This window comes from Esox lucius, chromosome 24, assembly GCF_011004845.1.
Source record: "Esox lucius isolate fEsoLuc1 chromosome 24, fEsoLuc1.pri, whole genome shotgun sequence".
Lineage (NCBI taxonomy): Eukaryota > Metazoa > Chordata > Actinopteri > Esociformes > Esocidae > Esox > Esox lucius.
In genome coordinates, this window is record NC_047592.1 from 5,411,569 (window position 1) to 5,436,157 (window position 24,589).

At 45.7% G+C, this 24,589-nt stretch overlaps 1 protein-coding gene across 3 annotated transcripts in view; it reads left to right on the top strand.

The window, feature by feature from the left end:
• Positions 1-24,589, top strand: part of LOC105020787 (glucosidase 2 subunit beta) — a 110,817-nt gene that overhangs the window by 39,034 nt on the left and 47,194 nt on the right. For 2 of the 3 annotated variants that reach the window (XM_034290714.1, XM_034290712.1), the window contains 2 exons: positions 833-919; positions 10,371-10,434. In XM_034290714.1, coding sequence (XP_034146605.1) covers positions 833-919; positions 10,371-10,434 — 151 coding nt within the window. The remainder of the gene's footprint in view (positions 1-832; positions 920-10,370; positions 10,435-24,589) is intronic. The other variant, XM_034290713.1, reaches the window with a different exon arrangement.

Below are 24,589 nucleotides of genomic sequence, written 5' to 3' on the forward strand. Positions count from 1 at the left end.
AACATGCCCATCTTTCCCCATTTTATATTTTTCTAGCCAGTTGCTAAAGTTACCTAAAGTTTTCTCTGGCTGCATGAAGAAAATTAAACCAGATTACTGTTTCTTTTCACCCATAGACTGCATTCAGGGTGAGGAATCATCTGACATATAGATTTATAAAAGTGGAATTGTCCTAACTGGCAACATAATCATTATTTTTCAATGACCATCTCATTTTCCCGGCTTGTGGTTTAAACCGAAGATGGCAGTCCATTAGCGAAGAGGGAGAGGTCGAAGCGCCATGCCAATGTGTTCTTGAACTCAGATGTTTCAAATGTTTGAAAAAGGCTCCGTCGCGTTATTCTCACAGTGTAATTTATTGAACGGCATTGAAAATGGGAGCGTCATCACTTTCAACCCCTACCTTATTCGAGACGGCAACAATTGCCTGTTAAACAAAATCAGTTTCTCAGAGAAGTCGTTTTAAATTTTCAAAAAACACGGCCGACAAACAATCTCAGCGCACAATTTATCTCATGATTTTAATTATTTATTATACAGTCACTTTTGCTCTTTGTCAGGAGTGTCGATAATTTCCGACCTCCAGTGTACAGTTCATCTGCTCAGCCACTGCCTTCCGATGATGAATGGTGTCTTATATAAGCCGCAGACTGCGGAAAGGCTGATTTAATGAGAGTGTGTGACTGAAATAAATAAGCAGAAGCAGCACTGGGTTTATTTGGGGGACTGAATCCCGAGATCGACTGTGTTCCGTTTATTATCGGTTATGCAAAGCCCGTCACATCTTCTGCATCTCTGTCTTACCTGGCCTCATCAGTGCCTCTGTCCCCAGGCTCTGCTCGGGGGGGGGCACCACGTTGATCTCTCTAGGTTTGAGGAGACGCTCTGGAACAGCATAAGGATTGGTCACAACGTAACGGTAAGATCCAGCAAAGACTGACACCCTAAATCTATATTTTTTGCTCTCTCTCTCTGTCTCTCTGTGTCTCTCTCTGTCTCTCTCTCTCTGTCTCTCTCTCTCTGTCTCTCTGTCTCTCTCTCTGTCTCTCTCTCTGTCTCTCTCTCTGTCTCTCTCTCTGTCTCTCTGTCTCTCTCTCTCTGTCTCTCTGTCTCTCTCTCTGTCTCTCTGTCTCTCTCTCTCTCTGTCTCTCTGTCTCTCTCTCTCTGTCTCTCTGTCTCTCTGTCTCTCTCTCTCTGTCTCTCTGTCTGTCTCTCTGTCTCTCTCTCTCTGTGTCTCTCTCTCTCTCTGTCTCTCTGTCTCTCTCTCTCTCTCTCTCTCTCTCTGTCTCTCTCTGCCCCTTTCCTTCCTCCCCTCAATCAAATACACCTCCTCTCCCTTTCATGATTTCACTGGCTTTGTTTATCTCTTGCTTCTGATTGGTCAGTTGAACGCCGGGGGTGTTTCCAGTGCACCGTTTCTCTCTTTTGAGGGCCGCTGGTGTTGGATTAGCTCTTTTCAAAGTGTCACCCTTTTAACCCTGTCACAGTGCTCATTTCGTATTCAACACTTTTCAGTGTTGCCCAGCTGACATTTTACAATGGGCTACAGTATCGTTTCAAACCGACTCATGGTGGAAGCCGCGGCATGTGACCGCGTTCATTTAGGTCCCCGTTCTAACAGATTTGATTCATTTACATCGACAGAAGGATAATGCACGAGCAATTTGAAAACACGCAGCAAAAACCTCCCGTTGTTCTTCGACTTCGTAGCGTTGCCCCTGTTTTCATATGAGGGACGAGTTCCCCAAAGAACGGGCGCCGCGGCACACGCCGCACGAGGCCTCCCGGAGTCGAGGCGTCGCTGCGCCCGATACCATCCTTTCATTTCCTCTCAGCCAGATAAAAGATGAGTGTGGGAGAGTGGGAGGAGGGAGTCCAGAGCGAGGCCTATCGCTCCTCGTTGTGATTGAGTCTCTTCACTAAGCCACTGAGAAAGTCTGCTCAAATGCCCTCTGGACTGATAAGGAGCGAGTCATTTCAGCAGACAAAAACAAAAACAAAAAACAAAGCATTCGATACAGATTAGATTGTTGTGCATCCCGAGACGGTTTTATCCCGTGGAAATGCCAGAATAAAATCATCCCACGCCCTTTTATTTACAAACACCTTTTTGAATATGCAGCTTTACGTGTTTTGAGATTTGCATAACCGTTACTGAACAACTGTCCTAATGAGAGGGGGGAGGCTGGTTTCTGGGTACGTGCAGGGAGTCTGAAAACACAGCCGATGGGATTCTCTGAGCACAAACAGTGGTTTTGCATCATTTCTGTTCTACTGACGTGTTATTGCAGCATTTATGTAACTATAATTGAGTGCCTACAGTACAACTTAATGTTCCGTTTACAGTTCACATACAGCACTTCAAAGGGAAACAATGTTTTCTGTGAATTGCCTCTGATCGTTGGGTTTTCCTTGAGTGTTCAGACTTGTTTTTGTTTGTGCAGATCAGCTTAGCCAATGTAAATAGAAATGATCTTATGACATTTCTTGCGTTATTTCTATCTTTCTCTTGCTTAGATTTTTTATTAACCCAGCACCTGTATTAAACATCCCATTTTTCATACCTTTTACCTTTTTTTTTTTATTCTTTTTTCGTGCACTTCTAGTTTCCCCACATGTGCCACCTTAACTAACTGCAGAGAACAAAATGGAAACAACCAATCTAACTTTCCATTGTTCCCTGGTACCATGTCTGTAGTTCATTTAATAAGTTTCAACTTCAATCATCCAATGCCCACACACAGATCAGCCCATCTTTTTGATGGTTTTGTTTCCTTTTGCTATACATCCCCCCCATTCAACGGTGGTGTCCAATTATGGGATTTTTTTATCTGCTTTGGTTGGCTTTTTTTTGTATGCATAAATGTAATTACAGGGTGTGGCCACTGCTGGAGGTGGCACTGTTCCTATTTCGGGTCAGCGGTCGTGCAAACTGATCTGTGGAGGAAGCTGGTTATCTTTTAAAAAGGGCAGTTGGTTACTGAGAACAGGAGAAGTCCATGGAAGATTTTGGCAAAACACACATGCATATAGTGTGTTATTATTGTTTGTAAAGACGAGAAAGTGTTAGATCTTATTTTGAGCCGTGGCTCGTTTTTTAATTGGTGGCACAACGACTTATTCAATCCTTTAAGTAAATATATTTCTACTAAAACCAAAAAAAAACATATGTACATGACTAGAAAAATAATTTTCTTGGAGTTAGGCAGGTCTTCCATGAGTGTTTCCTAACTGGGGAGTGTCGGGGTTGGGAGTGTGTGTCGTGAGTCACCTTCGTCACGTCCAGATATATTTATACAGTTTGATATCTAATATTTATAACGCCCCCGTCGCTGCCCACCCTTACGCCTCCCTCTCCTTCATCTTCCGTGTGAATAAACAGTCCCGACAAGACGGCATTGTGATAATAAGGTTGACAGAAGTGACCTTTTCATGCTGATAGAAAGGGACTGCCGGTCTTTCTTCTCTAATTGCGTGGCGCCGAAGCGGCTATCGTTTGGCACCCGGCTAACCACGCCTCCCCACTCCGAGTAGCTTGAAATGGGCAACGCCTCCCACCGCCGCAAACGCATCAGCAGCGACTCGCCGCTGTAAAAGGCCAGTACTCTCAGTGACTCGCCGCTGTAAAAGGCCAGTACTCTCAGTGACTCGCCGCTGTAAAAGGCCAGTACTCTCAGTGCCTCGCTGCTGTAAAAGGCCAGTACTCTCAGTGCCTCGCCGCTGTAAAAAGGCCAGTACTCTGTGACTCGCCGCTGTAAAAGGCCAGTACTCTCAGTGCCTCGCCGCTGTAAAAGGCCAATGCTCTCAGTGACTCGCCGCTGTAAAAAGACTCTCAGTGACTCGCCGCTATAAAAGGCCAGTACTCTCAGTGCCTCGCCGCTGTAAAAGGGCAGTACTCTCAGTGACTCGCCGCTGTAAAAAGGCCAGTACTCTCAGTGACTCGCCGCTGTAAAAAGGCCAGTACTCTCAGTGACTTGCCGCTGTAAAAAGGCCAGTACTCCCAGTGACTCGCTGCTGTAAAAGGCCAGTACTCTCAGTGACTCGCCGTTGTAAAAAGGCCAGTACTCTCAGTGACTCGCCGCTGTAAAAAGGCCAGTACTCTCAGTGACTCGCCGCTGTAAAAAGGCCAGTACTCTCAGTGACTCGCTAAGACTCATGAGGCCCAATTAAAGTTAATTAACCCCCCCCCTCCCCACCTTTTTTCTGTTAAACCCTCGGCAGGCCTAGTTCCCCTTATTGAAATGGTACAGCATGGCATTAGGGGGCAGGGGGAGGTGGGTGGCAGCGTCTCCAACATTTGTCGGGAGGTGCCCTGGCTCAGTTGCGTAATTGGTGCCATGACTGGGAATCTTCTTCCCGCCCACCCAACTCCCAGTTCCAGAGCTCAGCCTGGATCTCCTTTATGGGACAGTTATACTATGCATAAATCCATAGTGAAGTGGTCTCCTTTTCCTAACAGTGTGGAGAATTTGTTCAGTGGCCCAGTGCGGCATGCCAAAAAACATCTAGATATTTCCGCACCGGAAATATCACTCTACAACCGTGAAAATGTTAGAGTAAGATCAGTCAACTACGTGATTTCGCAAAGGTAGATTTAAATAGTCAGATCAGATGGAGCAGGGCCAAAGAAGGCTTAGATTTAGTGTTTTATGTTTTATTCATTTATTATGCCAAATATCAATTTCAAAGAATGCAACACAAAGTAACGTGAACGGTTCTCTACTAAAATGTTTTCCCGTGTATAGTCAAAGTTCTTCACCGGGGGCTTTGGTGTCATTTTAGCATTGGATAGGATTGCGGACCCAAAAGCATGTGTACAGCCATCCCATCACGGAGCTGGAAACCTCCTCTTACTAAAGGAGAAACTAATTGGGGGTGAAGGAAGCGAGAGGGTGAGGTGTATATCTTAGAGGAAGGGTAGTCGGGTGTTTTGGTGTTAAACTCCAGCGGCGATGCGTTTGTGTGAACATTTAATGGACTCCTGTAGCTCCCCTCTTCGCCCCTCTCGTAGGACAGGCAAAACAGACCCGACACGGGGCGCATTCTGGTAACCCTCTCAGGCTTTTGTCCGTGTTCCCTCCCTCCCTACTTTTTTTTCTTCTTCTTCTACAACTTAGGTGAATTTTTCATAGGGTACATTGCCTCAGTTTCACTCCGTCGAGCAGAGAGAGTGGCACGCGATAACTGCCGAACAGGCAGATTCGCCAGCTTCCTCAGGGAGACAGCTTTCTGTTCGTCTGTCCTCCCACACTCCCTCTCTCCATACCGCTCCTTCTGCTTCCCTTTTCCGTTATGAGCGTGAACATAAAAATAATACTTTTTATGTTTCACGACAGCTATTGGACCTTTCTTTGGAACTTGCTATTTGTCCATTAATCTGTGTCCCCATCTTCATATCCTCTGTTGCTTACATTTTTTTTACCACTTTGTTAGAAGGTTCCTTACCCAGAAAATTGTCTATGGGTCAAGAGTTTCCTTTACACAGCCATTGCAAACATCAGCCATTGTCCCTCCCCCTTTCACACATTGATCAGTGTTGTCCCTCCCCTTACACACGTTGAACTGTATAGTCCCTCCCCCCACACATATATTAAACAGTATAGTCCCTCCCCCCTCACATATAATAAACAGCTTAGTGCCTCCCCCTAGCACACATGTTAACTAGTATTGGCCATCCACCCTGTCATTGGCACACGGTGGCAGAAAAGGTATGAAGCTTAATGCTTCGTCTTTTTCAGGCAGTTTCCCAGAGAATTAGCCATAAATAATTCCCCATATCTTGCATTTATTTTTGTCCAGAATGACTGCTCTACTTCATCTCTATCCTGTGAGGAAGCACATTATAAGCAAGGCAGGAGTACCAGCTTAGAGCCTCTGGTATCCTGTCTCTACTGACTTCATGCTAACGCGCGAAAGCCATCCTCTCAATTTCAGATTCCTTGAGTGTTCGCAGCGATGTTCGCCTTCTCTGTTAGTGGAGGGTCGGCCTCATTTCCTCGCAGACATTCAAATTTCACGGAGGAACGGCAGTGTACCGCACGTTAGGGCTGGGTGGTGTTAATATTTATCGATTTTCATTTGGACTTCGTAACAATAGTATAAGTGCATCGTCGTGACATAGCGTGTTCTGAACGCTGCGCCCCGCGTTGCCCGCCAACCTCGCAACGATCACAACGCGGACGGATTCACGGACTGGACATGTTCTTCAGTCGCAGGACATGAACACAGAGTGCTGCGTTAGTAAACCACACTTTGAACGTACTAAACCACACTTTGATTATTAAAAAGTGGTCAGTTAATGGGTGACTTCCTCAACAGAATCGAGACGCACTTCTATTCACCTTTGTTTAAGCGGCTTGAGCGAAGTGTCCTGGTTATTTTGCTGGGAGTTTGAGAGTCAAAATTGTTTGGCAGGGTTTGGTTTATGGACCTTATGTTTTTAATGCTTTTTTCAGACAGACGAGCAGCCATTGTTTGAATTCGCTCATACTGTCGAGTATAGGGTGTTTACAAAAATAAAGGGACCAGTGTTTAACGTCAGAATTTCGGAATGGTTTGCATTTCAAGGCACAGTGAGAACATACCTCCACCTAGCAACAACAGCACATCTACATGTCAGTCAAAATGTCATATAAAACTTGAACACTGATGGTTTCTGCTAGGGTCCCGTAGATCTGTCTGTCTGCGCTTTAGTCAACTTGTCTATCATTTCTAGTCATGTTAACCATTCTTGAAGCATCTGTATTTATTTAAATGACACCTGGCGTGTTATAGCAGTCCCGGGTCCATTCGGCCAGTGGCTTGCCCATTGGAAGATGACAATACTGTTGAGTGTTGTTCAGCAGACACAAAACCAGTGGCACTATTTCACACTAACTCGTCGTGAAAGGCACACTGCTTTGATGCTCAGTGATTATGTAATGCCTTTATGGAAACAGTGAACGAATAACATTTGTGTTCATCTTTCGCAGTAGTGGTTGTATCTCTCCACGCTTGTTCCAGAAGCCTTCTGGGATTTTTTTGCCACTGGTTGGAAACGGTGGCACTGTTGGGTCGAGACAGGTACCCGAGAACGGCGTGCTGTATCGGTCCAGTAATGAACGCTCAGTTGGTTTAGCAATAAACACCCAATGGCGTGTAGTAACACTCAACGTTAATTTTGAAAATCCCTTCCTGTTTCATGACACCTTGTAACTTGACAGCTAAAAATGGATCAAACAACTGTTATAAATAACTCAATTGGTTCTCACTTGTGGACTCTGCCGTTCAGCTCAGCCCAAACGTGTTCTCAGTGGTCACAGGACTCAGATAGCCATTGCATTGGCTGGATTCGGTGGTCGTTGAGCCATTTTTATATGGATTCCCAGGGATGCTTTGAATCGTACAGGACAGCGGTCCAGAGTGACACGGTTCCCAGAGCCTTTGGAAGCAAAGCAGTCCCACAGCGTCACATAACCAGCCCTCTTTATCCTCCCATCCCACCGCAGGCGTTGATGTTAATGTCTTAACGAGAGGCTTCCTCCATACAGCTTGTTGTTGGCGTCTAGGTGTTGTGTGAACAGGACCGCTGGACACTCAGAAGCCCGGTACTGAGACGGGAACTCAGTGTGGCGTCTCGCTTGCAGCCCAGGTCACCGACAGTTGTCTGTCAGAGATGCATCTCTGCTAGATAGAAACAAAGAAGACGAGGAAAGATCCCCAAGACGTTGGGGGGGATGTTACATAAGTTGTGACTCTCCGTCCGTTTGGACCTCAGTGCACAAAGACGGCTGTTTAAACAGTTCCTCTGATGTAAATGTGCGTAGCCCCCAACTCCCACTGAGCCTTTAGCCATTTATTTTGATTAGGGCTGTATTTATAAGATAAATCCCCCAAGTCAGCGCTGTGGGTAGGGAACAAAACGAAGTCTGTTTGATGATAATAAACCGGGTAATATCTGCTTGTCGATTAATTAATGTCTACCAGTTTTATGTTCCTTTTTCATTTGCTGGGGCCTGGCAGTCTCTGGGCGGACAAATACCCCCAGATCCCTGTTGTATGTCCTAGCGGTGAAGCCATGGAAATGGATAGAGACAAATACCCCCCAGATCCCTGTTGTACGTCCTAGCAGTGAAGCCGTAGAGATGGATAGAGACACCATCTCTATAGTGATCCCATTATGGAGTCTTTGGGCTTAGGGCAGTGCCATTTTGAAGTAGTAGCTCATATGTCCTTTGTAATTAGCTCATTCCTTCTTATGACCCCGATGTATCCAGTGAAGGAAAAACAATGTCATCATTCTTTCTTCCTGTTCAACATCGTGTCACTTTAGCTTTTTGTATTCCCCTCGTTCCCATGACAACTGATGTCAGCGAGATCAGTCTCCTCTTAGAAAGTGACCCGCAATCCCTCTGCCAATATCTGTTGCTAAAAACAGTGAGTTGAGTGAGTCACAGGGACACAAAAGTGTGTTTGTGTCAAACCAGACCAATATCCCATCATCCCTGGTGTTGATGTCTGTTGTAATTAATGTAATTTCACATCACTGGTGCTCCACAAAATATGAATGCTTTGAACTGTACATATTTATTGCTACAGATTTATTTTCTTCGTCTGGGAATGCCCATAAGTGTCAATAAAAATACATCTGCAGTACAGTATATACACAATGCATCACGGTGACCTTATGTACATTTCAAACCAGAGATAAGTATGTCAATATCTTTATGCCATATACTGTATTTCAGTACACTTCATATATATATATATATATATATATATATATATACACTCACCTAAAGGATTATTAGGAACACCTGTTCAATTTCCCATTAATGCAATTATCTAATCAACCAATCACATGGCAGTTGCTTCAATGCATTTAGGGGTGTGGTCCTGGTCAAGACAATCTCCTGAACTCCAAACTGAATGTCAGAATGGGAAAGAAAGGTGATTTAATCAATTTTGAGCGTGGCATGGTTGTTGGTGCCAGGCGTGCCGGGCTTAGTATTTCACAATCTGCTCAGTTACTGGGATTTTCACGCACAACCATTTCTAGGGTTTACAAAGAATGGTGTGAAAATGGAAAAACATACAGTATGCGGCAGTCCTGTGGGCGAAAATGCCTTGTTGATGCTAGAGGTCAGAGGAGAATGGGCCGACTGATTCAAGCTGATAGAAAAGCAACTTTGACTGAAATAACCACTCGTTACAACAAAGGTATGCAGCAAAGTATTTGTGAAGCCACAACATGCACAACCTTGAGGCGGATGGGCTACAACAGCAGAAGACCCCACCAGGTACCACTCATCTCCACTACAAATAGGAAAAAGAGGGTACATTTTGCACGAGCTCACCAAAATTGGACAGTTGAAGACTGGAAGAATGTTGCCTGGTCTGAGGAGTCTCGATTTCTGTTGAGACATTCAGATGGTAGAGTCAGAATTTGGTCTAAACAGAATGAGAACATGGATCCATCATGCCTTGTTACCACTGTGCAGGCTGGTGGTGGTGGTGTAATGGTGTGGGGGATGTTTTCTTAGCACACTTTAGGCCCCTTAGTGCCAATTGGGCATCGTTTAAATGCCACAGCCTACCTGAGCATTGTTTCTGACCATGTCCATCCCTTTATGACCACCATGTACCCATGCTCTGATGGCTACTTCCAGCAGGATAATGCACCATGTCACAAAGCTCGAATCATTTCAAATTGGTTTCTTGAACATGACAATGAGTTCACTGTACTGAAATGGCCCCCACAGTCACCAGATCTCAACCCAATAGAGCATCTTTGGGATGTGGTGGAACGGGAGCTTTGTACCCTGGATGTGCATCCCACAAATCTCCATCAACTGCAAGATGCTATCCTATCAATATGGGCCAACATTTCTAAAGAATGCTTTCAGCACCTTGTTGAATCAATGCCACGTAGATATAAGGCAGTTCTGAAGGCGAAAGGGGGTCAAACACAGTATTAGTATGGTGTTCCTAATAATCCTTTAGGTGAGTGTATATATATATATATATATATAGAGAGAGAGAGAGAGAGAGACAGAGAGACTAATGTTTAACTTTCCTTCCCTGGTCTTGGAAGATCTTAAAGACCGCCAAAGTCAAGGTCGGATTTTTATTTGACACATTTTGCTAATCAAACACTTGCTGCAGACATGTTACATGAAATCCCATTGCCACCACACACAGTCTCTCCAATGGTGTCCCGGCATTGGGGAACGTTTGTGAAACGCAGAGACAACGTCTTAAACCCCTCCGAACCCCCTGTCTCACACACCCTCTTCCTGTATCACTGCAGGAGGTCCCAGAGTTCCTTTCAGCAGGCGTAGCGTGCCTCTTTGACCTTGTCGTTTCTTTCTGTCTCCGTTACATGCCTGTAGATCAGAGGACGTGTGCCGGGCCGGCTCGTCAAGGGAGAACCCGTTCTCAAGGCAGCCGTGAGCGGTAAGTCGTTATGCAACACCGTCACCACCAGCATCGCCTAAACCCTCCATCCTCCACGTAAAACTCTGCCATCACGCTCCTCTGATCTAGTGCTGTGTGTGTGTGTATTAATAATCTATAAATGCATTGGGTAGGTGCTTGTTCCAAAGATATAGATTTGGTAGAATGTAGGCAGAAATTAGATGTCGGTTTCCCTTTGCCACCAGATATATATCCTGTCAGAATCCAGGCCAGGCGATACTGCCAGGTGTTTATCTGTTCAGACAGCTCCTGACCTGGTTTTGGTACTAAGAGTTTCTTGGATGTTAAAGCTGGCGGTGGACAAGGGATGCCGCAAAATGTTCACATTTTCCTATTGAAAAGCACTCGATAATTTCAGGTGTGTAATTGAAAGGGATTATGTGTAGTTTATCTCCAATGTGATTAATTTATCTTGTTGTAACATAGCTAAACGCACCTACACTGTCAAAACCTTCTGTTGCTTTAAATGGAAATGACTGTAATGAACAGTAACATGCTGAATGAACTCAATAGAGTAGATTATCATGACATAATTTGGTGTTGTGCAGGAGAGATTTATGTTCAGACAATATTTAGATTTCTGTTGGAGATTACAAAAAAAGAAAGGAGTGGTACGTAAATCATATTAGAAGTTTCCCTAATGTCTTTGAGAGTATAAAAATTATAATCCCTGCAAAAAGCACATCCTTTTCTTTTTTTCATATCATATTAATTAATCTGTATAATATTTTGTTATATCATGTCTTGTCTTTGTGGCTGTGTTATTTTGTGTTACAGTCCCAAAAAATTACACCACTCAGTTATCTGGCACCGAAGTACACGCTCTGAGTGTGAGAAATGGCGTGTTGTAAGATATGGTATTTTCTGAGCTGAGTTGCAGCTAAGAAACAAATCTTGAAATCTCTTCCACCCATTGCCTTCTTGCACAAATAGAAGGGCATGAGGAGGAAATCTGGAATCCCTCAAACAGAACTTCTGGGAAAATTACAATAATTTCAGTTTCAGTTCTGGGTGAAAATAAGCCTCACGATAACACAGAATGAGATATTGTCAGATAGTTATTGTGGCCGGGACCTCCCTTGGTGAGAGCCACATGATCAAAAAGTTCAGACATTTTACAGCCATGTCTCTGTCACTAATAGCCACGCCAAAGTGTGATAGGCTTGGCTTAGTGGAGCAAAGGTTTTCCCATGGGTTTATTATTTTGGCCACCTGGGACTATCTTGAAATAAATACATCTGGGTTTTAAACATATTACACTGACACTTTTAGATGTCGAAAGCAACAGTAACATACTGTTTTTTTGTTTTTACAGTTCTGACTGTAAGTGTGTGTAAAAACAACAGGAAAAGTTTTGTGCGGTTTTCAAAGTGACTCCTTAAGATGTGTGGTAGGTCTTGAAGGTCCTCATGCTCTGCCTTTGATTCAGGTAGTTGACCCGTATTTGGAGGGCTGTCGCATTACGTGTCCTCTCATCTCTCCTCCTGGCTTTCTCCTTCTGTCTGTCCCCTTTCTGGCTTTGCTCAGATCTTTCCCTCTGCACATCAACCTTTTGGTATTGGAACAAAAGGCACAGCAATATGCGGTGTATATTTTTGCCAATAACTTCTTAAGACCTTGGATTTCTTTGCTGTTCATATGATGTGGCCCTGTTCTTTACTATTCTTAGTGATGTTTTCGCAGAGTTAGGACATGGCTGTTTCTGCATTTACACGAGACAGTATAATCAAACGAGGACAGCTTGGAATGGTGGTAATGTGATCTACCTGTGGAATACATGACAAGTTCATGGCGATTTCTTAATTTCTAACAATATTATATTGATTAACATTACATATGAGCTAGTCTTAGAGGAAAATGGAAACTAAATAAAAAGGTTTTATTTATGTTTTTGTTTGATAAAAAATAAAATAAAATCTTATAAACAAATAGCTATCATTTAGCTTTTGCTTCACTGCAAGAGCTGCTGCCCACGAACGCTGGGCGAACGCTGGCCTAACACCCCAAAGCCCTCACTATTGCTTCACAAGTAGAGGGTCGGCTCGTGACATTGGAGACGTTTTCAGTGAAACCACAATCGGCATTATGTATCCACATGGTCACACCGGTTCAAGAATTCAATATTTATCGTTCGCCACAGTGAACACACTCGGTTATTACAACTCATTGCTAAATTACATCCCCACTTCGGCTGAAAACAAAGGTTGGCCCGTGTTGTGTTTTCAAGGTGATCTGGTGAGCGTGTGTGTGTGCGTGTGTGTGTGTGTGTATGTAATTTACTTGTCTTTCCCTCAGTGTGTATATCTCCGCTGCCCATTCCTCCCCGGTGAGACGCCAGCTGTATTTATGGGCGCCGTAAAAATGTGTGTATTCCCTGTCAACCTCTCCACAGATTTACAGCACATCTGACAACCGCACTGAATTAAAAGGGAACGCACAATTTGTATAGGAGTTTAGTGCCTGTCTACCATGCCTGTTCCCAGTGGAGTGTGTGTGTGTTACTGATGTGTGTGTGTGTGTGTGTGTTTGCTTGCCAAACCCCTGTGCTCTGAAACACCAGCAACATATAACAGATGGTTCTGCTGCATAAGAAGTGTTTTATTTCCCTGCAGGAGCCTGCTATGTCAAAAATAGGCATGTGCAACATTAGTCATTTGGAATATTCATACCCCTGCCCTGCACCGGTTCTCCTCTTCAGAGCCAAAATACCGGCAGCCCCAAGTCTCCTGTGGAGCAAGGCAAAAGGAGGGGTGGAGGGTGGAGGTGTAGAAGGATGAGGGGTAGAAGGATGAGGAGTAGAAGGATGAGGGGTGGAGGGATGGATGGGTGGAGGGGTAGAAGGATGAGGGTTGGAGGGTGGAGGGATGAGGGATGGATGGGTGGAGGGGTAGAAGGATGAGGGTTGGAGGGTGGAGGGATGAGGGATGGATGGGTGGAGGGGTAGAAGGATGAGGGATGGAGGGTAGAAGGATGAGGGGTGGAGGGTGGATGGGTGGAAGGGTAGAAGGATGGAGGGATCGATCATCCACTCCTCCCACTCCTTTCGGTATCTCTCATCCACACTACTCATCCACGCCTCCTTCCTCTTCATATTATCTACTCCACTGTCTTGCCACTTCCTCTTCTTCTCCTCCCCCTCCTCCGATTGCCCTTCCCACCCTCATATCACTCCTCCTCCTCGTCCTGTAGTCCTCCTTCTATAATCGCCCTCCCTATTGTTCACGCATTCTCTTCTATCTCCTTTATTGCTTTCCCCTCCTCTTATTCTCACTCTCTCTCTCTCTCTCTGCTGCCATTCTTGTCCTTGGTGACAGAGATGCGCATGCATCCTTATCAGCTCTGAATTACCCATCAGCCCCCGTCGGCGGGCCACGGCCCACTAGGGGCCCGGCACGCTTTACCCCCGAAAACATGAATTCTGAGGAGTTTTCCTCCTCTTGCTGTGCTCCCTCCTGATCAGGGCTAATGCAGCGCTGCGTGCACGAATGCAGTGGGAGAAGAAGGAAAAACGCCGGCATCAGCGACGCTTATCGCGCAAATGCAATATAATTTATTCGGGGATATGCAAATCCACGGAAACTTGGCCTTGTTTTTTCACGGGACCTGCGGGGCGACGGTGTGGACGACGGGTGTGGACGACGGGTGTGGACGACGGGTGTGAACGACGGGTGTGGACGACGGGTGTGGACGACGGTGTGCGGGGAGACAGTCAGGGGGAACATGAATGTCTTTTGTCATCGGGCCACACTGATTACCAACAGGCCAGTTTATGAGAGGCTACTTGAAGGCCCTGGTGCCCCGGGTTTCACTGTCTCTTTAGCGTCAGTCCGAGAATGTCGCCTAGCAACAGCACGGCCACAACCACCATAAGAACACAACGCCCATGAGGAGTCAGGCTGGACTTGTGACTTATGCTGTGAACATGTCCAGTTTGTTAAGGACCTTTTTACGCCACATATTCAAAGGACCATTATATGCCGTGAATTTAAAGGACCTTCATATGTCGTGAACTCGGAGGACCTTCAAACCTGTGCCCACCCCAGTCCACTGACAACATTTTTGACTAGATCGTTCCTAGCAGGACGCCTGACAAGCCCCAAAAACCCAACTCCTCCCGCCGTCCTCCCTCTCGTCTCCCTCCAGGTGATTAATGGTCCAGGGTCTATCCCCCTGACGGGAATGTAGGGCGCTAGCCAATTAGCCACCACTGAGACAGGTTAAGACCCTCATCTGTCACTTAAGCAGAGCATTAGCTGAGATGTATACAATGGTTTTCCAGAGGTTAAATACCCTGCTCCAGGGGGCAAAGCAGCAAAGTTTTTATTTTTCTTTAGCTTTGCGACTTTGGGATTTGAACCAGCAACCATTGCCATTTTCTGTACATGGTTGTTTTAGCATCCCCTCCTCTGGCTTCTCTTTTCCCTTCTCCTCCCGAATGTTTACGTGTAATCCATTTAAACTTTGTGTTTCTATTTATAAGGATTTTGACATAATTGTTACATAAGCCAGGAAGAAGGAAGTAGCAGTGACCTGGATTCAGAAATTCATTTGTACCCGAGGTTATGCAGGGCCTCTGAGACGAATGGAGGAACCGATGCTGTTATGCTAGTCACTTAGCAGGCGATCCCATCCAGAGCCTTGCCTAAGGGCTCCAAAAGTTTTTTTTTTTACCACATCTCATGGATTTAAACCTGCAATCTTTTAGTTTCTGGCCGAGTCCTCTAACCACTAGTCTGTCCGCTCCTATGATGCTTGTGTAGTGTTGTTGAGGGATGTGGGAAACTAGATTACTGTGTTTGGGCAATATGGTCAAGTGATTTGGTGTGGATTAATTTGCCAAGTTGTTGAATTAGTTGGTAAACGTTTGGAATGGGGGTTATTGATATCTGATTAGGGGACAGATTATCAATGCTACTCCTCAGAAAGGCACTAAGGAACGGTCAACTGAAAAGCAAGTTTGTTTGTGCGAATATCTTAATACCTAGTGAGGCTTAGTGGGTAGAGCATGGTGATTGCAAATCCAGGGTTGTCGGTTCGAATCCCATGGGGGGAAAATAAAAAAAACTCTACACTCCACTAAATGACTCCAGTGTAAATGTAATGTTTGCTTCGCCAAAGGGCAACATTATATACGGTGATTTGCTAATGGTGTATTACAGAATAATGATCCATGAGTAAACTCCATTATGCAGTTCTCTACCACACTGTAAAACATCAGCAAACATCGGCCTGCCGAGGGATGTTGCCGTTTGGACAGCCCTAGAACAGAAGCGGAGATTAAAATAGAAAAGTGTTGTGAATCCAGGATTCATTCCGGTTTCGTCGGTGGAACCAGCTTAAGGTCACATTCCATCTCCCCTTTATCTTCTCCTGCAGCTCCAAATCCCCGGTATAAGTTCCAGACCATCCGGAATCCCTGCTGGGAGCCCAATTAGTGTGTTAGAGAGTTGTTTTCTCAGCACAGCGCCGTGTTGGTATTTCAGGTAGGGCCGTTCAACCAGTGAGAGTACCACAGAAGACTACTATTGCGTATCTCCTTTGCCAGGGAATTCTCTAAGGCCAAAGAGTGGTGAGCCGGGCTCAGGAAATTGATTGTTCTGAGCGGTCTCCGCCCTGGATGAGGGAAAATTATATATTAAGCGATGAAAGAAGGAAGCTCTGACGTTTCGTACTTTCGCACGGCTAGGGTTGCGAAAAACCAGTAAAAATCTGTCAATTCCTGTAAAACTGGTTGGAAGAGTCCTGAAATTAGAAAGGTATAATCAGGAAATCCAGAGATTTTTGTGGTTAAACCTTGTAAATTACCGCCTAAAAGTACAGACCAGGCAGTGGTGGGTATTTTAACCCTGTTGGCCCAGCTCTGTGAATATTGAAGCCCAGAGACAACGGCAGATGTAAAAAGAAAGAAAATGCATGTTATTTAAAGTGCTGCATAGGTCCTGGTTACACTTCAGAGACCCACCTGAAAGGTCAACATTGGCATTACACATTTTTAGATCCACCATCAGTTTGAGGTTATCTGTCAGAAGGACCGTTAATTTTAACACCAGGTATCGCCTTCAGATATTGATCCCGAAGCTTATCAGTCTTAAGGAAGAACATGGGCTTAGGTCACGCTTGGCGACGTTTCTGCTGTCGGACGGACCAGCCCCCCCCCGTGGACTCTTGGTTACCTGCCTCATGATTGACGCCCACCCCCCCCGGGATTTTTTTTAATAAGAAAACCCTTTTCCATTCTGTTGTTCTTCTGAAATCCTTCCACTTGTCTCTATGCTGCGTGATAGAACAGGGGCTTGGTTGCAGAGACGGTTCTCTGGCCTTCTGTGACACGTTGTTCTGTAATCAGACACACTCTTTGACTGTGCCGAAAATAAATTGTTTCCAGGAAATCTGGAAGGCCCCTTTTTGGTAAATAATAAATGGCTGTGGTAAGTACATTATGACGCAAGCGCTGCAGAGATTTGCACTTTTGTCTAGGCATTTCAAAACCAACACACAATGCAGAACCAACAAACAATACAGAACCAACACACACAATTCAAAACCAACAAACAATACAGAACCAACACACGCAATTCAGAACCAACCAACAATACAGAACCAACATACGCAATTCAAAACCAACAAACAATACAGAACCAACACACGCAATTCAGAACCAACAAACAATACAGAACCAACACATGCAATACAAAACCAACACACAATGCAAAACCAACAAACAATACAGAACCAACACACGGAATTCAAAACCAACACACAATGCATAACCAACACAGTTCAAAACCAACACACGCAGTTCAAAACCAACGCACACAGTTCAAAACCAACGCACGCAATTCAAAACCAACGCACGCAGTTCAAAACCAACGCACGCAGTTCAAAACCAACGCACACAGTTCAAAATCAACGCATGCAATTCAAAACCAACGCACGCAGTTCAAAACCAACACACGCAATTCAAAACCAACACATGCAATTCAAAACCAACGCACACAATTCAAAACCAACGCACGCAATTCAAAACCAACGCACGCAATTCAAAACCAACGCACGCAATTCAAAACCAACGCACGGAATTAGAAACCAACACATGCAATTATAAACCAACACATGCAATTAGAAACCAACGCATGCAATTCAAAACCAACGCGCGCAATTCAAAACCAACCCTCACACAATTCAACACCAATACACACGCGCACACACGTGCACGCACTAGCACACCATGGATACACAAGCTACACTAATACACCCATGAATGGGGTCACTTTAAAGGGCAACCGCTGCGATGTGCCTCAATATACTCTAAACAATGGGAAGGTGGACATCGGAGCTCGTTTCTGCTGTTAGATGGAGCACCGTCTGAGTCGAGCTGAACGGTTTCTGAGATGTAACCGTGGCACCGGGCGCTCCGGAGATAATGCAAATTTGTGGTGAGCACACTGTTGTTATGGCTACACTCACACCTTGGAACGTCCGGCTGTCACAGTGTCCCCCCGGAACTCCTTACGGCACATTCAGCCGAGGTAGTTCAACCGACCACACAGTCGTGGTTAGTGAAAGGGTTCCTCAGTAACGCAGTCCTCGGTGGGCTGATTTTACTTGTTCCCATTTGCCATTTCCAGTTCTCCATCCGGTCCTGCTGGTTCGTCTGTAAGGAGGAAGTGGCGTCTGCGGGATAAGGCGTTTCTCGGATCGGGGCTGCAACGACGGGGCCGGCACGGTCGTGGTTTTGTGGAAACCCGAACTACGTGCCAGTTGTGTGGTTGAGTGCGACAAAGAAGGACGTGAGTTAATGTAAGCTGAGCCGGATCGGGGCAGCGCGTATAGCTCTTGGATGTGCAAGGAGGGCGACCGTCAATAACGCGCTCGTCAATCTCTCTCCTGGCTCAGGGTGACTGCATCACTGCCACTGTTTGAGGAAGCGCCGATGCCTTGAATGTGTCCAAACTGTCGGCCTCGGCCGAGTCGACGCACAGTTTGGACAGCTGTCGGTACCGCAACAGACCTGCCACCGGTGGGCCCGTCACAGTCCCCGGGTCCAGAACCGAGTTCAAAAACAGATTGAACTAAAAATAACTGACAAAACAAAGCCTGGCAGAACGTCTAACAATGAGAAGAGACGCGCGAGAAACTTTTTTTTCCCCCTTTTATATTTTTCCCGTGTCTGTCTGTGTTACTCGTGTTAGGTTTTTAGACCATACCGTGTTTGGATTCCTGTCTCAGACTCCGGGGGGTGAGGAGCCACTGCTTAACGCTCATCCCAACAAAACGGTAGAACTTCCATATGGCGGTGCGACCGTGTCCTCCAGCTGGCCCCCTGTGTACCGTGCCGTTGGCCGCAGAGAATGATCTTGAATGGAAGGGAAGGAAATCTGTCCAAAAGTTTTACTTTAGAGTGTGCCCCCCCCCCATGCAGTTGACAAGAGCGTAACACTTGTCAACTGGCACAGAAGGGGAGTGCCTGAGACAGTGGAGTTAGTAGCCTGTCTGGGGAATGTGTTCCCTCGTATGCGCTGTCCATCTACCAATCGGTCAGTCAAACTGTGTGGTTTTCAGGGACTGTTTCATACCGTAATGCAATGCTTTACTTTCCAGGCAGATTAAAATTGTAAGCAAACTACTAACTTTTGTAGCTCATAGTAAGTCGTATGTAAAAATGTAATAGTGTTAAAATGATCAACATTACACGTTTTATTTACATTTGAATTGCTTAGCACACAGTGAAATCCAGAGTGACTTTTAAGTAACATTGCCAAGCAATGGTTGTAGGTGAGCTCAAGTGCACATACTGTTTAGTTTTTGTTCTTTTTCATTATGGAATTATGCTAATAGCTATCTGGCATTGTGTTTACATTTTCCCGCGCCAGTTTTCGGCCCAGTGTATCTGCATAGCGGTTCACCACCGGCACATTTTTGGCCTTGGGAAAACCGTGCTGAGCAGATGTAAACATACACGTGGACGCGAACAGACGACAAAAAAACAAGTCAAAAACTCCCACAGACAGACACGTGCGGTCGTGGCATCTGTGTTTTCGCCAGACTAGAATGTGACCTCTCCGGCTGTTTTGGTTGGCTAATTTGGCCTCAACAACCACCCCTACCTGATGACGCTCTGAGGAAAGCTGTTTACCTCCCCTCGTCTGAGCGGAGCATCGCGTTTAACCTCGCCTCGTCCGAGTTCAGCCGCTTCCCTGGAGGTTTCGCATCTGTTACGGAACAGACTTAATTGGCTGTAAAACAAGCAGAGGCCTTTTTCAAGGTTATTTTCAGACTTCGCCGCATACAGCACGCGGAGTCACAGCAGGCGGAGTCACAGCAGGCGGAGTCACAGCAGGCGGAGTCACAGCAGGCGGAGTCACAGCAGGCGGAGTCACAGCAGGCGGAGTCACAGCACGCGGAGTCACAGATTTTCCTTGGATGTAGCACTTTAACGACATGGTGGTCAGGGTGTGTTGACCCCGCCCACCTCACGGTGACACCCCCCCGGGGTCATGTGACTGCCCGTTTCCGTCAGCAGTATCTCTCAGGCCACGGGAACGTTTATCTTCCCCTGTAGTTCTGTACGTGTGTCACATCAACGGCAGAATCCGTGGTGGCCGAGCGGTCCGTAACGCTGTCCCTGTTGGTCGTGCGCGTCTGGCCTTGGACGGGGGAGGTGCGCCCAGGGCTCGCACCCGGTTGTGTGGCTTGGAGGCAAATTTTTTAAAAAAAATATCCGGCACCGCGGAGAAAGAGGACTTTCCCGCGGCGCTCCGGCTCTTCCCTGGCGTGACTTTTTAAAGGGAGTGGCAAAGTAAATATCTATAATTTAGCGGTGTTTTTTTCATTTTCTGCCGTTTGAATGGATTTGATTTGGTAACAGTGATTAGTCAGCCGCTACTGCCTTTGTTTTCTGCTGATCTCTGTGCTTCCAGGATAATAGAAGTCTTAAATACTGCATGTTCTCCAGAAAGGGCTTTTTCTTTCTCCTGGAGTCCCGTTCTTCCCGAAAGGCAGATCAGATCTTAGATGAAGGCATTAATTGAGTGATTTCTTGCCGTCTCGGATGGGCCCAGAGGTTTTCCTCTTCCTTTTTTGAGCACTTGAGAAAGTCATTCGATTTTCGTCTTTTTGAGTTTTCACTGTCGCTGGAGTCCCCAGTTGAGACTATTATTAATTAAATTAATGACGTTTTTGGTTTTGTAATTATTTGATCATTTTGACTGGCAAAAAAAGTTTAGCAATATGATATGATGCAGTACAACATATGGTGCTTAGTATATATTATATTCTTTGTGTTTGAGGTTGATTCTGATGTGAACTTATTAGGCATTCAGCCTTTCCCAACGTGTCGAAAGATGAAATACTGAAGCCGGCTTTACAAAAACAGAGATTGGGCTCCTGCGTGTGAACTGTGGGCCCGTCGTGCTAATAAGCTTGTTATATTGCTCCATTGATTATTCAATCCAGGCCTGTCCCCAGGATCTTTGTGTTGCCTGCGGGTTGGTCCGACGTGTCATGTAGGTGCGACGTGTCATGTAGGTCCGACGTGTCATGTAGGTCCGACGTGTCATGTAGGTCCGACGTGTCATGTAGGTGCGACGTGTCATGTAGGTCCGACGTGTCATGCAGGTCCGACGTGTCATGTAGGTCAGATGTGTCATGCAGGTCCGACGTGTCATGTAGGTCAGATGTGTCATGCAGGTCCGACGTGTCATGTAGGTCAGATGTGTCATGCAGGTCCGACGTGTCATGTAGGTCCGACATGTCATGTAGGTCAGATGTGTCAGCTATAATTAGCTGACATGTTAATGCAAGTCGTAGTTCTGTAAGTATCATGGAGACCATAAGGAGTTCTACATGAGGAAGTGTTAAAAGAAAAACATTTTAAAATAAGTATATAAGATTTAAGGAAGGTATGGATATTTAAATGCACAAATAAGTGTATATGGAAAAACAGTTATGAAATACCTTATCTATATATCTGTATTTCTGTAACTTGTTTTCCTACCAACATCACAAAGAGTACCTATTTATTGTCATTTTTTCATATTATTTTTGTGTTTGAAGTATTCTGTACTTACAAGGAACACAGTGGATTGGATTCTTGCACAAATGTGGCATTTTGAGATCCATGCACATCACACTGCCAAATAACTCTAGTAGAATGACCTGTGGTGTGTGGCGGCGGCCGCAGCCGCGTGGGGAGGGGGGGAGGGGGGTGGGGCGGTCTGATGATTCCGGTATCCATGGATTCTGAACCTCAAGGCGATCGCACTGAGCTGTGGCTATATTTAAACAGGGAGGTGGTACGTTCTCTCAGTGACCATTAGCTTCTCAGTCATTGCCCGGTGCTCTCTGCCGGACGATCAGGCAGCTTTAGCACTTATTAAAAGCACACCGAGGCGCTGGAAGCTCTCCCACTCGGTCTCTTTTCAAGCACACCTTCCAGGGTTAATGAGCCCTGAACAAGTGGGTAGCTGAGTCGCTCGCGTCGAAATGAAAAGGCCTGACGCAGGTGTGAGGTGATTTAATGAGCCCGCTGAGCGCTGGTGCGGCTGGGCTTACGTTTCTGGACGGGGTGAGACTCCATCCAATCGGTCGCTTCCGAGGATGTTTAGTCTGCGCACATCAATTTGGCCCCTGAGTAGATAATTGTACTGTACTGAAAGTGAACACATTAATGTTATGTTCCATATTCCCCAATTACCGTTTTGAAACATGATTCACATTAGAGTATGAGTTGTTATGATTAATATACTACAATAAATAATTAAATAAAAAAATCTGATATGTTCTAATGTTCTAAATTGATTTTGTGATCATTTGTGCATGCATTATGTATTGGCAGTTGTTTTATCTCTGTAAAGCACTCTTATTCGGTTAAACCAACCAACACTATCAGTTTCTGTCACCATTTTCACTGGCACAGGAAAAGTGAAAGCCAGCTCAAGCAGTTGGATGGATAGCTGTGGAAATCCCCCAGTCGTGTTAAATAAATGGGTTATTGGCAGATATGTTTCTCAGTAGATGTGCCTGTCTGATTTTACTGGAACAAAGAGCATTGCTGATTGAAAAATGAAGATGACATTTGAACGTGGTGGAATTTTGCAGTTAGCTTGTACCCGACCTGTGATGATATGGGAAACATTGGTACATCAGTGCTTAATAAAAGGCTCAGAAGTCCCTTAGGAGCCATCTTATGCTAGGAAAGTTCAGAGGTCATTGTAATACCCGTGAGCCTGCTCTCCCGTAACAAGTACATCAAGGATACTTTTTAAACCACTTTGAACTTCTTAAACATCGACAGATTTATACCTGGCTTGGCATGAAGTCGGAGATGTCTGCCAAGGTCAGGAAATGGGCATGGTGAAGACCCAAGAGTAGCCTCCATTGAGACCGTCACAACGCAACGCACGTGAGTGTCGGCCACCGTCAAACTGCTTGATATGTGTACCTTCAAATAAAGGGCTTTTGGAAACGTTGGCCCACATACGAATAACTGACCCAGGAGAAACATTTCCAGTTGATTTTCTAATGCTTTGGCAGAGGTCCAAGTCTAGTAAAACTGACCTTGTTCATATCAGATTCACATACTGTATTGCATCTCGCGTCTTCACATCTGCTCCAGCTGCCGTCCACTGTGCTTTCTCTCATCAACATATCTGGTGGTTTGAGAAAATGCCTCTTTGAATACCTGGTGAAATATCTAGCTCTCTGTTTAGTGTATTCATTCATTATGAGCTGTTCACTCGTTTACGGAGCTTGCATTAATCTTTTGCAGTTTAACAGTTTGAAGGAACAGTTGAAGATGTTTAACCTCTTGGGGACAATTACAAAGCTCCACTTCGCTACACCGGGTAGGATGGTGTCGTGGCGCGTGCGTGTGTGCGTGCGTGCGTTCAAGAATGTAGACAAAAGCTCTCGAAGCCAGAGAGGAACTTTAAACAGTGACCAGAAATGGTTACTTGCCTTTAGCGTTCAATTCAGTGCAAAAACAGTGAACACTGGGAAACTTTTGCTGGTTTTTTTGTGTGTGTGTGTGTTTAAAAGAATGGATCAGAAATGGTGGCAGAAGTGTTCAGAGTGTCAGAGTGAACATCTTCTCCAGTAACCATTCAGACCAGAATAGCCGTGTCCTGGGTCATTGTCTTGGCTGCATTCTCCCTCCCGTTCACAATGCCCAGACCACCAACGGACTGAATACCACTTCTGAGAACCCAACACAGGCAACTGATTTTCCCACTGAAGGCGCAGCAGGGAGTGGGAGAAGGAAAAAAAAAAGCTCACTCCGCCGTTCTGACCATCTGGTAGTCTGGCCGAGACGGGGGGAGTCCGACGTTACCTGTTTTTAATTGGAGAGACTCGTACCGGCCCGAAACGGGGAGTCTCCCCACGGAGAGGCGGACAGCAGACGCCGACAGATGGACAACCTTATTACACACCGTTACACGGTTCCCTTCCACAGGACCTGCGGGGAACCTGGAAATAGGAGTTTGCCAGGGAGATTACACCGCTCCGTCAGCCCAGGACGCACACACGAATAACAATACCGACCCAAGATATTTCCCAGATTTCTGGACCGGTGAAAAGATTCTCTGGGAGTTGTACGTCGGTTACGCATATTTACTGTTCTATGCAGTCGTGGATGAGCTGACACTACTTCCTGTGTGGTTGGGATTCAACGTGTCGTAGGGGACCTGCTCTGATCAGGGGTCTCTGCGATTGGACCTGCTCTGATCAGGGGTCTCTGCGATTGGACCTGCTCTGATCAGGGGTCTCTGCGATTGGACCTGCTCTGATCATTGGTCTCTGCGATTGGACCTGCTCTGATTAGGGGTCCCTGCGATTGGACCTGCTCTGATTGATTAGGTGTCTCTGCGATTGCACCTGCTCTGATTCCGGGTCTCTGCGATTGGACCCGCTCTGATTCCGGGTCTCTGGACCATGGACCATGACCACAAATCAGGGGTTGTTGGCTCTGTAATGAGCCCCTGCGGTATGAAGGGAGCATTATGCTTGGTTGGCTATGCAGGAACGGAGGAAGTGATTCTGTATAAACCCAGGAAGTGATTCTGTATAAACCCAGGAAGTGATTCTGTATAAACCCAGCTTAGTCTGGGGTCTGGGGAGGGAGGCATCATGTTTT